This window comes from Macrobrachium rosenbergii, chromosome 15 (genome assembly GCF_040412425.1).
Source record: "Macrobrachium rosenbergii isolate ZJJX-2024 chromosome 15, ASM4041242v1, whole genome shotgun sequence".
NCBI classification, from domain to species: Eukaryota; Metazoa; Arthropoda; class Malacostraca; order Decapoda; family Palaemonidae; genus Macrobrachium; species Macrobrachium rosenbergii.
Window position 1 is genome coordinate 40,055,447 of NC_089755.1, and position 15,293 is coordinate 40,070,739.

Here is a 15,293-nt window from a genome sequence, read left to right on the forward strand (position 1 = left end):
GGCTGCGAAATATAGACCATTAGATTTTAAAGGTTTATATTTCTAGAACTTCCACCTTTCAACTACTTCCCCTAGACGGCATTTGAATCTCCCTTCCATCCATTGGGTAAGGAAAGAATATCGATAAAGCAAAGCGATTTCGGTCAATTCCAGAGCTGAAGCTCGGCCAATTATTTTACTCAAAGAAGTAAAAAGTTGGATTTGAAGGGAATAAAGGTTAATTTTGCCTATTAATTCATCCTTCCGAAAAAAAGTGAGTCCTTTGTTGCTTCAAGGCCAGTCAGATACAGCCAATCAATTAATCGTTAAATTAAGCTTGGAATTTGTTGTTCCATAATTTTGTGCCATCCGAATAGAGAAACAACTGGTGTTAAATTTTATATCAGTCTATAAAGTAGGTAACTCGTTTGTTTGTGCAAAAGTCATCAGGTTTTATGTAATTTAAAACCGAATTTTGAGGATTTAAAAAAGTCTAAGACATTTAAGAAGGCTATAGTTAATTTACAAAAAAACAAAACACTGACTTTAATTGTCATATTTTAGCATTCAGAATAGTCGCTGAGACTTAGTATTGTGTTGTTACGGTGCTTATGACATAGTTCAAGCATAAAGGTGAAAAATATTAACTTAGATTTTACGTAAACACAAATACACAGTATAGGGACGGCACAACAAAGTAACAGTGGCTAATCAATTGTCCAAGCTAGCCGCCCAGCCTACCTTATCGATCCGAACCTATTTCACCCGGTGACACTTCTGGCACCTGCCGCCTTTATATTCCTATGCCTTAAACGCCTCCCCACGCCCCACCCCCGTCTTCAAAGGGCTTCATATCTCCCCACACCCACCCCCTCGATGCTCCGCCCACCAACAAGTATAATGAAGGCCCATCAGGTAGTGAAGATAGGAGACTATAGCTTGTAGGCTCTCTCTCTCTCCTCTCTCTCTCTCTCTCTCTCTCTCTCTCTCTCTCTCTCTCTCTCTCTCTAAAAAGTCTTAAGTTCTTCGTCAAATAATTATTGCATTGAAAAAAACCATGAGTTATTATGATTTTCAGTCTTCATGACAATTGGAGTAATTCATAGTCACCCCAACACAAAATCAATCAGAGGAAGTTGTGAACCACTTAATGTATTATAAAGCATGTAAAAACCCTTCGTTTAACATCAAACCTTATTTTCCATTTTAATTACAAAAGCTTCTGTTCATTAGCATTACCGTTAATAGCGAATCCTATTATTTCTCCCTCACGCTCGTCAGTTACAAGATTCGTATCTAAGACGCCTTTCGTGCGGGCTATCAGCTTGGGTAATCGTCTAAGCCAGTTTATTATAGAAGGATATTCGCACTGCGGGTATTCTTTAGGGCGACAACCTTCCAGTAACTGCCAGAGGACGGATACTTCAGTCTCTATTGATTTTGCGGCAACGTTGGATTCTTTCGTAGATACTTCCTATTTTCATTTTGTATAGATTTATGAAGCAGTCGTCTGCTTTACTTTATTCGTGTTCGAAATATAACGATAACAATTCTGGGTTTACTTCATGATTATAAATTCAACGTAATGTTCCATTTAATGTTTCAGTTAATCTCTGCGTGAAGCCATGCTTGTATTCTGCAGCACTGTGCGTAACTTACTCCACTTACGGAGAAGTTATTTGCTTTGTTTCGTTTTGTCCACTCCTGGTAGTTCATTTTTTTTTTTCGTTTTGTCAAAACAATTGATTTGTACGGGCATCAGAATAACTTATTTGTGCGCGTATCAAAACAACTGATTTGTACGTGTATCAAAATAACTAATTTGTACGCACATCGAAACAGCTGATTTGTACGTGTATAAAACAACTGATTTGTACGTGTATCAAAATAACTGATTTGTACGCATATCAAAACAGCTGATTTGTACGTGTATCAAAACAACTGATTTGTACGTGTATCAAAATAACTGATTTGTACGCGCATCGAAACAGCTGATTTGTACGTGTATCAAAACAACTGATTTGTACGTGTATTAAAATAACCGATTTGTACGCATATCAAAACAGCTGATTTGTACGTGTATCAAAACAACTGATTTGTACGTGTATCAAAATAACTGATTTGTACGCTTATCAAAACAACTAATTTATACGTGTATAGCATATTCAAAGTGCTTGGCTCTCGATTCCTCTGGCATTTTTTTTTTTTATATTCTCAGCTCTGGGTGACATTTTATAAGCTTTCCCAGTTGAAGGCTATTTAGAAGTAATTGGACGAAAAGTACCTGAAACTCAAGTTAGATTCTTTGGTAAAATACACCAAATTGTTATTTCCAGACTCAAATGCACATGGTGAATGTTATTGATCATGCAGCAGGAATTACACAAAGCGTGGAATGATGTCATGCATCAGAAATAACAGCTCTTTTAGAAGTCAAGCCATTTGGTAACCAGCTTGAAATCTGGACGGCGCCACAGTCCACTCACGTGTTGATAATGGTTCTGATTATACTTTGCTCTTGCGTTAGCAATGAATGCTAGTAAGGTTTCTTGGAATATGCCCTATAATATGCCTTTCAAGTGAGGGCTCGTGCAGTTCTTTGTGACACGCATGCAATGTTCACCAGCTTACAAAGGCTTGGTCAGTTCCTGGATGAAGGAAAACTAGTAATGTCAGGTAGTAACATGTTTTTTTGTGCTTCTGGTCTCACGGTTAGAGATGTCAAAAAATACCCGCTCATGCCAGGACGTGGATGGGTGCCCAGTGGAGAAAACCAGTCGCCATTGGCGCATAAGATCCAGTGACCACGTGAAACGGGATATGGGATAGCAACCTCATCCCAAAAATCAGTGCCTTTAAACGTGCAACAGTCTCGCGTAAGTTTCAGGGCCCGTAAACAGCCAAAGCTTCAAGGCGCAAAAGAACAGAATGATTGGCACTTGGGGTTTCAAAGCTTCATTTTTCAATTGTGTATTTAGGGCGTAGTATGACGTCATAAACCTTTATTGCCAGAGTGCCTGTGACGCCGGTGATGATGATGATGATAGACGATTCTTTTTCTATCGATTTCTTTCGTATATAGGACGATGACCTTCCCCTCGGCCTTTTTCAGGTGACGGCGTCTAAAGACAGACATCGATCCATGTGTCAACCTTTAACATTACTTGTGCAACCTGTTTACTGACTCTCTCTCTCTCTCTCTCTCTCTCTCTCTCTCTATATATATATATATATATATATATATATATATATATATATATATATATATATATATATATATGTGTGTGTGTGTGTGTGTGTTTTGCATACACAGGCGTTATTATGGTTCACACAACTCTTTCATAAATGAGGCATCATAGCAGTCGATAAGACCTTCAGTTTCGTAATCTGTGTTGTGTAATAGCCACATGAAAATACCTGACGAAAACTGAAGTGAAATAGTTGCTAGGAAAATTAGCATACATATATAATAATCGCCATATAATTGTACTATTAGATTCGGTATATTTATACATGTTATGGTTTGACGTTTTATTTACATTAAGAAGACAGGGTGGGTTTAAACGCTTTTAATGCAGCTGTTATCAAGGCGTTTCTATAGAGTGCAAGCTAAATTTAGTTTTGTGTTCGGTTTTTCCTTGTCGACCTAATATTAGTTATTATCTGTATCAGGTTAATTGATTTATTTTACCAAATATTATAATGCCCTTTTCGATGCCTCATATCAGTAATCAACTACAGTATATTTTACACCTATTCACATCAAGTCTTCTGTTCATCACTCCCAACGGTCTTTGAGCTAAAATCCTTCGTCTTTACACTTTTCTGTTGTGTCTGTTTTTTTTTTTTTCGAGTTTCTGGTCTCTTCTTTCTTTGGGGTTATGAGATGTGATCTCAAAATTCATTCATGTAGTGATACGCCATAATTTAGAGCACCCCCTTTCATATTCTCTTACTTCCATATTACCTTCCACCTTCTCCTAAAATTTGTTTCAAGGTGCAAATGTGAAGCTTTCCTCCTGTTACGCTTTTAAAACCTCCTTTCCTCTCAGTTTCTCTTTCAGCGCTGAATGACTTCATAGGTCACAGTCTTTGGCCTTTGGCCTAAATTTTATATTCCATTTCATAACTTGGAACACCTCCACCTGCCTGTTTGCACTGTACGATGACTAAACAGGTTCATTTAAACATATATAATGACTTGCAAATTCACGTCTCTCAGTTGGACGGTAACGATAATGAAGGACATATACTCTGAACTGAATAGAAAACTAATTTCAATAGCCTTGATTGAGAATATCAACAAAAACGACTTATTCGACTTCATTCATTAACATGTGTGAATTAATGAAAGCTGTGCTGTACCTGGAGAGAAGGAAAATTAGCAAATCACTAAAAGCGTCTACTTATATAGATTTAAGTATACTTTTATCTTAAAAGGTTAATGTCCCCCATCTGCCACGGTCGTTTTGTAATAATTTCTTGTTCTTTCGAGAGAGCCCTGAAGATGTTTGTACGTTTGAAACCAACCTGAAGATTTACTCATTTTAAGACTTTTCAATTTCTGAGACTGGAGAACTCTAGTATATACAATTTATATATATATATATATATATATATATATATATATATATATATATATATATATATATATATATATATATATATATATATATATATATATATAAGTCTGTGGACGCTGGTGCTGGCCTGGCGGAAGCACATCCGCTGCAGGTGCCATTGTGTCAACGTTGGAGGTATACACAGTTGATACATCGGGTATCTGACGCATGCATTTGGCATTCTGTGCATGACCTAAGTGCGTGGAGACGATGTGGTCTTCGAACATTGAACCGGTGTCGTCACGTTTCCGGGGAGGAATGATTAAGTGAGTGCGTATGTGTGTTGCACTCTCTAATGGTATATTATCAGAGGAACAGACAATCGCGAGGGGACTTCAGTTTTGGTGCTTGGTGTGATTTGCCTGTGCAGTGTTTAAGAACCGCGGCCATAGAAAAGTGCGTATAGGATAACTCATGAACACATATCTTTTCCCGACATTATGTGGAAATACCCAGCTGTGCTGCAGTGAAAGTTCTCTGATCTCCATTATGCATTTTCCCATTTTGCATTTTACCGTTTTGAATACTGATGTCGTTTAACACCATTTCAGGTTTTAATATATGATATGTTTCTTTTAACAGGAATTCTGGGTTCGTCCTGTAAGAACGAATATTTGGAAGTGGTGTTTATTTTAACATACCCTATGACATTTATTGTGTTCTGGAATAATTATGGCCTGGTTGGTCTAGAATCATTAATTCGATGGATTTTGTATTAGAATTTTCTTTAGATATGACTCCCATTTATATGGGATGTGAGTTATTTCATTTCATGATCGTAGCTTTTGCTGAATTACTTTCGTTAAATTTGAAAAATAAAGTCTAGTTTTGTACCTCAGTGTTTGATTCCGTAGCCCTTTGTTTGAGGATAGATTCAGTGAGAGGAGACGACGGGAAAGAAAGAATGTGCTGACCCATGGCCGGCCATTTCCTACCGGAAAATCTTAAGAAAGTCAGATGACACGACGCTGTTCTTAAATCAGATACAGTGAGAGATTATGTCTTTATCTGACCTAGGTAAAGGGTCATTAGCATATATATATATATATATATATATATATATATATATATATATATATATATATATATATATATATATATATATATTATATATATATATATATATATATATGTAATGTTTATTACTAATAGGCACATTGACCTTTAAAATCTCAATTTGTTCACTTTTTAGACACGCCTGTTACTACTAGTTTTTAACACAAATGTAGAAATCTTAACTCCCGTGGCAGGATTCGAATCCACGCTTGATAAATTGTGATGAGGTTAACTTTAACCTATAATAACCTATAACCTATCATGAATGGGTTCCAATCTTACCATGGTAGTTTTGGTTCAAGGCTTGTAGTGATGAACGTATCCAAAAATTATAAGGAAATCGAGGCAATTAAGAGGTCACTGTGGCGTTTACAAATCAGTATATGTCTGATAGAAAAGTGACCAGTAGATTCTACACACACACACACACACACACACACACACACACACACACATATATATATATATATATATATATATATATATATATATATATATATATATATATATATATATATATATATATATATATATATTATATTATATATAATATATATGTGTGTGTGTGTAAAGAAAATGCTGCTCTATGCTATAAATAATAATCGTGCTTGAGACGTTTCCAAAAGATTAAATAGCTTACAAATTGATTTTGAGATACAGAATTAAATATATAGCCTTTTAATAATCAGGCATCTTTCTGTGTCAGACAGCTAAATCTAACCATTTTAAATTGGAGAGACAGCTTACCAAAAGTAATCTGCAGGAAATGATCCGGTCCAAAAAAAAAAGATAGTGTTAATATTTCGCAGGTGTTAGAAATAGTTGAGTCAAGTGAACTAGATATGATTACCTCAGTCAGGTATGTTAGTTACATTCTGCAGAAACTAGATACAGGGGAATGCTAACGGTAAGGGATAAACAGAGTCTCTTGTAAATAAAACAGCTGTGGCAAGTATCATAAAGAATGTTAGATATGGATAGTAACTATAAGAGTGTGGAAACGCCAAGTTGGACTAGGAAAAAATTAATTGTAGTGGACTAGGTAAAGATAAGCAGAACCTTAGGTGAGTAGTAAAGATTAGTATACCCTAATATGAGTAAGTAATGAAAAGTACTCCCAACAGTGAGGAAGTGAAAATAAGTGTTCCTACCTATCACTTATTAAAAGTAAATGCTCCCACTTATTAAGTTAAGAATGATGAAAGCATATGTTGATAAATGCACTTACTCCTTTTTTCTTAGGGAGTGCTTATCTTTTACTTGATCCCTATGGTAAATGTTTTGACACTGCCAAATGTAATACTTCCTTGGCAAAGATACTCAGGGCTGTATACGTTAGACGTCTTGTATATTTGTCCAAAATGACCTTCAACCCTCCAGAGCAAGTTCTGGATTGCTTAGTCACGACGTAATACAAGGAGAGTATTTGATTAACTGGTTCACAGTGAATCTATCATAAGCACCATAAAACTATCTAATAAATCAATAATCACACGCTAACCTCTTTATTTTCTGTCACATACTTTTCCTCTGAAATTCAAGTGAAATTCAAGTGTCCTATATCACACGATCTTAATGAAAACTCCATTTTTATATCAACAAAAGGAAAGAAAACTATCAACTAAAGACAATGAGTCAACAATTTCAAGAGGTTAGAGAAGCAGCGGTGATAAAACTTACATTTATGAAGAATGAATAAATGAGACCTCTTCTACGGAGATGAAGAAAAATATTCCGAAGTACTTGCTGAAGGCCTTTCTGTAAAGAGCGTTGTAACTAACTTTTTCTACGCCAGTACCATTCAGTTTGCTCTGTGGGACTTGAAGTTCAGTGATAACAGAGGTACCCTTTTTGCATTTAACACGAATTCACTCACAGACAACAGAGAGAGAGAGAGAGAATCATAAAATCCAAATATACTCGTATGCATTCGAGGCGAAAGATGTTATAATCTTGTACATCTTTACACCTGCCAGAGACAGAAAATATCGTTCTTAACATCCAAATATACGTATCACAGACGAAAGATGTTATAATCCTGTTCACCTTTACATAAGCTGGATTTATACGAACAGCAAGTTGGACGTGTAACGGGTTAAACGACCCGGCGGCTAATGACTCGCATTACATTTGTGCAGGAGGTCTGGATCACAAAATTATGCCTCCGAAGAGGGCAGCAACTATAATCATTCTGCGTCCACAAACAACTCGATACTAACCCCAGGCCGTAGTTGCTAGAGAGCACATGGTGTAGTAACAGGATGTGTTTTCCTGTAGCTTGTTTACAATATCGGATGAGCCTGAATCTCTCTCTCTCTCTCTCTCTCTCTCTCTCTCTCTCTCTCTCTCTCTCTCTCTCTCATGTTTGTTTTGTTTCCATCTAAGGATTTTCATTTTTTGTTGTAGTTTTATATAAAGTGGAAAAGATGGGCTAGAGTTTAATCAGTGTAAATTTAATTGCTATATTGTACGGGAGTTCTTTTAAACAAACTGCTACTTCAATTTCGGACAATGTATATATATGTATGTATGTATGTATATATACGCACATATATATGCATATATAAGTACGTGTGCATAAATATGTATCGTACAGTAACACTAATAATGATAACATTCAACAACAGAAAATGGGTGTACCGTGCTTTTAGCGATTTAAACCATAAATTACAAAAACCATCATGTAGATATCAGTTGAGAATCAACCCCTCATGTTTCCGTTAATGTTCCACACATTCTCGTGGCGTTTTTGTGAAGAGAAAAAGAAGTCTGTCGACCGAACGATTCTACACTTTTGTTTATTACCTGGCCCGCAGCCCAGGGACGGAAATGAAACGGTTTTGATGAAGCTCTGAGTTCGGTTATCCCAAAGGGGCGTAGGGACCGTTAAGACCCCCATGTTCCTTTTTAAGAATTATGGAAAGAAAAAATTACTAAAATGGGGCTATAATTTAAAGAGAAGAATGAAAGAGGAATCAGTCAAATATGCTTCACGTTGCAAGCTAATGCTGCGAAGATTCAGCCGGCCTGAAGAGGACCAACGGACTCCGTCCCCCAACCCCGCCCATCCAACAAAAAAAGGGAACCTGCCATTGCCACTCGGTTAACAAATGTTTTTGGTAATAGGCTAGGTCGATGAACATTCATGTTCCATTTGATAAAAGGAGAAAAAGACCTAAGGAGTGAAATTTGTTTCTGTTATCTTCTTGTTCTATAAATATTTTTTACAGAAAAAAATTTAGAAATACATTTATAACTAGAAGAAAAATAGATAACAACGTACTGTAATTACCTGAATACGCACGATCACAGTTCTTTCCTCTCCCTGCAAATTTTCCTGGTGAATACATGAACAAAGGCATCAGAACAAACAAAATAAAAAAAAAAAAATCCCGTTTGCCGTAAAATTCTCCAACGAGAGCGTCTTTGGCAGAGAGCGTTCTGGTGTCCAGGAAAACGCCTATCTGGTGCCAGGCAAAAAAAAAAAAAAAAAAAAAAAAAAAATCCTGGCAGTTGTCATCGTCTTGTTCTAGATAAAAAGAATTGATGTTTTGGAACAGGAAGCGGTGGGAGGGAGAGAGAAAGAGAAAGGGAATTGTACAAGAAACTGAAACTGCTGATGAATTATACTCTTGACTAGAAAAATGGAACAAATGTTCATACCTGCTGAATATGGCTGAATCTGAGGTCGAACAGCTGTTCAGCTTTCAGTTGAACTAACTCTCCCTTCTATCAAATATTACTAATCTGATATTTAGTGTTCTGTATGTTCTGTCAGTCGAAGTTTGAGTCATAGTTACCCCTATATTAACTCTGAGACCCTTCTACTCTATTATAATGTTTTCTTCTCTTTTCTAAGATGCTGTTTTAGAAGATCTTCTTCAGTAACAACTGGATGCATGTAGTATATATTACTTATATGTATTCTGCCGGATATCACTCTTTTTTTTTTTATTTTACTATCCAGATATTTCAATATATTTTAAAAATCAACAGACATTACATGACCGGATTTATTCGTCGTCTCTGAAATTTCAACGCCATCCTTGATAAATATATCCCTGTAAGAACAGAAACCTTAGCCAAAAAGGAAAATTTCTCTCCAGTTGTATAACTGGGCCATTATGATACGTGCTTTGTCTTCTGAATGACCTGGGTACTTTTTATTTCTTTCTTCTTATGTGGTCGTAAATGCTGGGGACGGAAAGACGTATGTATTCCTAACACTGAAGCCAAGTCAAACCTATAGTTGACAAGATGATTTACGAGGGAGATATATTACAGTCTTGCAGACCATCCTAGTTTTTTACGTTCTTTACCCCTATCTAAGTCAAACGTACTTGCAGTAGGCTTTCAAGCTCTTTGCACTTTATTTTGGAGCTTATGATGAATGTTAAGTGCTTTCTGTTATATTCTTCTCCAAGAGCAGTTAATTTATTTATTTCGTAAGCTCTTCCGGGGTTTTTTCAAGATTTTTTTCCTGCTTTTAAAAGTACTTCTCTCTTGCTTAGAAATATTTGTTCAGTGCGCAAAGGCCACAAAAACGCCATTTTATTCAGTGTATTAATGGTTATTGCGCTAAGAGAGTTCAGCAAAAGAAATCGTTTTTTCCTGTGTAGTCTCGATTCTGTCAGTGCTCGAGGAATGTAGATTGCACACTGGAAATATCACATTTTTCTTGGATCATCTAAGGTGGAAAATATTAAATGTAAAACTATGAACATAAAACCTTGAAAATAATCAGTTTAATCCCATCTTTATTATATAATTGAGATTTGAAGAGTTAAAGAATTCACTTACCAGGAGATTAAAGCATGTACAGTACATATCTGCCAAATATGTTAGGAAAGTACAAAGCCGAACCAGTATGTTTAGCTGTGTACCAGCTGAACTACTATCGACCATTATTGATCTACTGATTTATATCGGCGCATGGTTCAACAAAAGAAATCATTACAAATGATATATATAGGTAAAGAGGCAAGATTTCATTATGTCCAAACACTATTTAAATATATACTATATATATATATAATATATATATATATATATATATATATATATATATATATATATATATATATATATATATATACTGTATATGTGTTGTGTGTGATATGACAATTCATCACCGTTTTAATGTACTTTGAATCTTAATGATACTAGTGGAGAAAGATATTAACAAAAAGACTTAGAAACGAAATTATTCCTGCTACTAAAGAGACGTCAGAGACCCTTTGTAACCCCCATAATACATTCCGAATCGCACTGCAGTAGTTTAGGAAACTGGCACAGCCATTTCCAGGGCTGAATGAAGAGGAAGAAAAAGATGAATGAGGAGGAATAAGTCAGAGGTCTAAGGAACCGAATTGGTAAATGGAGGATAAAATGAATCTCTGCTTAATTTTTAAATGAAAAAAAGGAATCTTTTACCACATGCGGAAAAAAATTAAAAGAAGGAAATATCCAAAACTATAAAAGCAACACTGTAGCGACTGAAGGGCCGTTGCAAAGGCAGAACGTCAATGTTGGACCAGAAGAGTGCTACTACAAGTTCAATTAGGTGAAATTTTAATTTGAGAAGTAAAATTAGGTGGCGTGTGGAAATTGTCACATTAAGTAACATATAAAATATTCAACATGGAGGCGTCATCTATGGTGGAGTTACCAGCCTATGAATATGCACCACCTTGGGTGCCACCCTCAGAGGTACGATTAGGCTGAGGCTTATTATGCACAGGCTGTAACCTAGGCTAACATTGGGCTGTTTGAAGGGTAATCAACAGAAGGGTAATTCGAAGCCCTAGTTTCGCGGTGAGGTAGACTATGGCAGTTGACGTTTTCCCATGTTATTTTACTTGCTTTACAAGAATTTAAGTAATATTTTGTCGGCCGGCTGTAATTGACCTCTGAAGACTGCACGACGGGTTAGATCTAAGCCGGCATTGCGCGGCGAGCGCCCCACCCCCCTCTGTAGCAAATACGGCAAAATTGTAACCAGTAAACACCCCTAGGGTATGTTAGGTTGGTATTTTAGGGGTGTTTAATGGTTACAATTTTGCTGTATTAGTTATGGAGGGGGTTGGGGGCTCGCCGCCGAACTACGGCATAGAATCGTTTATTAATGAAGTTGTTGGTATTTCTAAGTAAGAGCCCCACACCGACTATTACCTTGGAAATTTATTTTCCCATACTTTTAGTGTTGCTGATGAAGGAGGTGGTGGTGTTTATTGTCAGTCAATTATCATTAAGGTAGAACCGCCATGTCGTTGTGGAATGGTTCTGTGCATGCACAAGTCATCAGGGAGCCATATGTTTAAGAATGATTGGGTAGATCTAATAAGTAGTAGCTCCATGGCAGCTATTTCCTTCTAACTTGACTTTTTCTACAGTTTTTTTGGTTGCTAATTATGGATTTACCTTCAGTTTTTGTCGCACGAATGTAATTAACCTGTAATTAACCCCTGAAGTCGATCCAATGAGGGGTTTCATACGCGATCTTCACAAGACAGAGCATGGGTACGTCTGTTTAGAAAGGTTCATACCCCGTCCGGCAAGTGCAGTAACTTGTTAACGTTAATGAGTACCCCCCTCCCTGGGCCAGTACTGAACACTGCGAAGGGACATTCCATTTGGCGACAACAAACAAATGCCGCCAGTATCAAGCCCTAAAGTGTAGAAAAACGAGTTTCCAGGTAAAATCAGGTCTTGGAGCTAATACTTAGAATTACCATGGATTGGCTAAGAAACCTATTATAAAGGAACTTATACTAACCTAAAAGTGGCTAACTAACCCTAACCTAGCAGGCCTTGTTACTTAGTCAGGGGCTTGGCCCCCTGGACCTCCTTGTGAAGGAAACTCCACTTTTTACCAAAAGGCTCCTCTATAACACTGCATGTGCAGTAGCATTCCAGGATGGCCAGTGTACAACTTCTAAGGTTAATTACAGGATAATTACAGTCGACCAAAAAAAAAAATAATGGTAAATTCATGGTAAGCAACCAAAATACTCGTACTATAGGAAAAATCAATTTCCAAAGTAATACTCCATGGAAAACTATTGCTTAGTTCTACCAAGTTTTCTTGATTTGAAACAGAAAATGGTGCATATAATAATGTAGGCCTGCAGCACAGGTGAGGATAATACCATAGAATAACTATGCATGGCCTATTACCTTGGAAATTGAGTTTACCTATACTTTGAGTGTTGCTGATGAAGGAAGTGGTGTTGTTTATTGGTGGTCAATTATTATTAACCTAGCATCTCTATCCAACAAGGTTGGGGGACCCTTTGGGAATGCAGGATTTTGGGTGGGGTAAAACACAGGGAGAGAGAGCGGACATGTTATTGTTATGCTGGCCACCCTGGAATGGTTCCGGGCATGCGCAAGGCATCTGAGAGCCATATGTTCAAGAAGGGATCGGGTAAGGGAAGGGGAGGGGCCCCGTGAAGGAACCCAATTATAAAAGGAACTATACTAACCAAAACTACCCTAACCTAACCTAATCTAATAGGCTGTGTTACTTAGCCAGGGGACGGCCCTCCTGGTGAGAGCGCTCTTGATCCTTCCGTATCCCCACTTTTCCTCAAACTGCCGTTTGCCTTTAGTACGCATCCTTAAGAGGGTTTTCCTCAATTTGGAGTTCATATCGTAACATAATTAACTGGATATTTATCTATCTGTGCCCCTCCCTCTCCCCCCATTTTCCTCAATTAGCCACTCCGCTTTTTACCAAAAGTTCCCTTATAACACTGTGCATGCATGGAAGCATTCCAGGATGGCCAGCATACAATAACATATCAGCTCTCTCTCCACGTGGTCTGCCTCACCCAAAACCCTGCATTCCCAAGGGGTCCCCTACCTAGTTGGATGGAGTTCTGAGGTTAATTACAGTCAACCAGCAAAAAATAACAATAAATTCTTGATAAGCAACCAGAATACTGTAGAAAAAGTCAGATTCCAGGTTAATTATAGAAGGCGAGGTACACTATAGTTTTACCTTTTACAACTGCCGTGGTTAGTCTTCAGGTATTGAAGAAATTCGTGTAAGATTGGGATAGGCCATATTAACGTAATAGGCCTATGCAACAAAGGCTTTAATTATTGTGAATCGGCAACCTTGCCAGAGACCATCCATTAGTGTAGGGGGCATACGTAGCCAATCATATGTTTTTATATAAGTAACTTACCCAGTAATTACTTAGTTAAGAGTTTCCTAACTCTCAGGTTGAGAGAGAGGAACAATTTAGCCAAGACTTTCACTTTTGTTGCTGCCAGCTTAACAGCAACACAGTGTTAAGAAAGCAGCTCAATTTTGGTTTTCGGCTTGAGATTCTTATCTTTACTTATTTTGACTCAGTTAGCTAGTAACTATGTCAAACTCTAGGGCATCGAGTATTAGGTATTGCACCAGAGGCTGCAATACTCGCCTGACTAAAGCATGTAATGATTCACACACGTTATGCACGACATGCAGAGGACAAATTTGTTCAATTGACTTGACTTGTGAGGAATGTTGTGAATGAGATGAGAGAAAATGGAAGACTTTAGCTTCTCCCCTATCGAAACTAGAAAGGGATCGTAAGAGGAAAGCAGTTCCAAGAACTGAGATGAAGTTAACAACTCAGGACATGACTCAGGAATCTAGTGAGGTTAATATTCCTACTCTCTCTTCTCCTGCTAAAGTTATTTCTCCCATTTTCAGCCCTCCTCCTGTACCACCGACCTCTGCTCCTGGTTCCTTTGCTCCCGACTGGGATTGCTACGCTAGCTCTGAATCAAAATTTGACAAAAAGTTTGATGTTCCTGCTAGTACAGTGGCAGAATTGGGTGAATGGATGTGTGTCCTCGTGGACAAATTCAGTGAAAAGTGTTCAAGTGATGTGTTAGTGGAGGAGGTGGCTGGCCATCCCACTGACGCTCCTAGGCAAAGGTTACTGCCATACTCCCCCAGCCCCGGGAGGAGGCATACTGGAGGCCCAAGAGAGGTCGGTGGGGTCTGCCCACGGTTAGTTGCCCCCTCAGTCACACCTGTGACATCCCAGGTGTCAACAAAAGGCAGCCATTGGAAAGGCCTGTCTAGTGTGCATCGTCTCTCGTCCAGTTCAGGAGATTCTAGCCCTTCTCATGGGCGCCATTGGAGATTCTCGGACGAATCTCATCTGTTGAAAAGGTGCGCGCCTCTCAGGGACCAGTCCCCTCAGTCGTACGGCAAGAGGTTTAGGGGACGGTCTGGTAGTCTGCAGCCTTCGTGCAGCTCCCAGACCATCATCAGTGTCCAGCAAACGCGCTAGTTCTTCGGCCAATCAGGAACCTTCACGTGATCGTTCACGCTCCTTGTTAGAGTGCCCATTAGGGATTGAGGAGCGTCCATTGGCAGCTGAGTGCTCGTTGGCGGCCGAACACCCATTGACAGTTGAGCACCCTGTAGCAACCAAACGTTCGCTAGTAGTTGAGCGTCCAGAGGAGAAGAAGCGCCCAGTAGCGCACACTCACTGCTTGGCACCCGAGAGCCCTCCGGTGCCAACTTATTCTTCCATGGTTGAGCACCCAGATTGTTTGGCGCCTGCTCCTGTATTGTTGATTCCTTCAGCAAAGCACCCGTTTTCTTCACATCCTCATTTGACTTCTGTG

The 15,293-nt window shown here is 38.2% G+C and overlaps 2 protein-coding genes across 3 annotated transcripts in view; one reads left to right on the forward strand and one right to left on the reverse strand.

Moving 5' to 3' along the window:
* Positions 1-7,892, reverse strand: part of LOC136846579 (uncharacterized) — a 29,776-nt gene extending 21,884 nt beyond the window's left edge. For both annotated transcript variants that reach the window (XR_010855454.1, XM_067117433.1), the window contains exon 1: positions 7,338-7,892. Coding sequence is in view for 1 of the 2 variants with exons in the window: in XM_067117433.1 (XP_066973534.1) it covers positions 7,338-7,339 (2 nt within the window). In the remaining variant the exon portion in view is untranslated. The remainder of the gene's footprint in view (positions 1-7,337) is intronic.
* A 3,282-nt stretch (positions 7,893-11,174) lies between these two features.
* Positions 11,175-15,293, forward strand: part of LOC136846585 (PDZ domain-containing protein 11-like) — a 34,350-nt gene continuing 30,231 nt past the window's right edge. Inside the window, exon 1 of the mRNA XM_067117450.1 lies at positions 11,175-11,366. Coding sequence (XP_066973551.1) covers positions 11,298-11,366 — 69 coding nt within the window. The 5' untranslated portion in view covers positions 11,175-11,297. The remainder of the gene's footprint in view (positions 11,367-15,293) is intronic.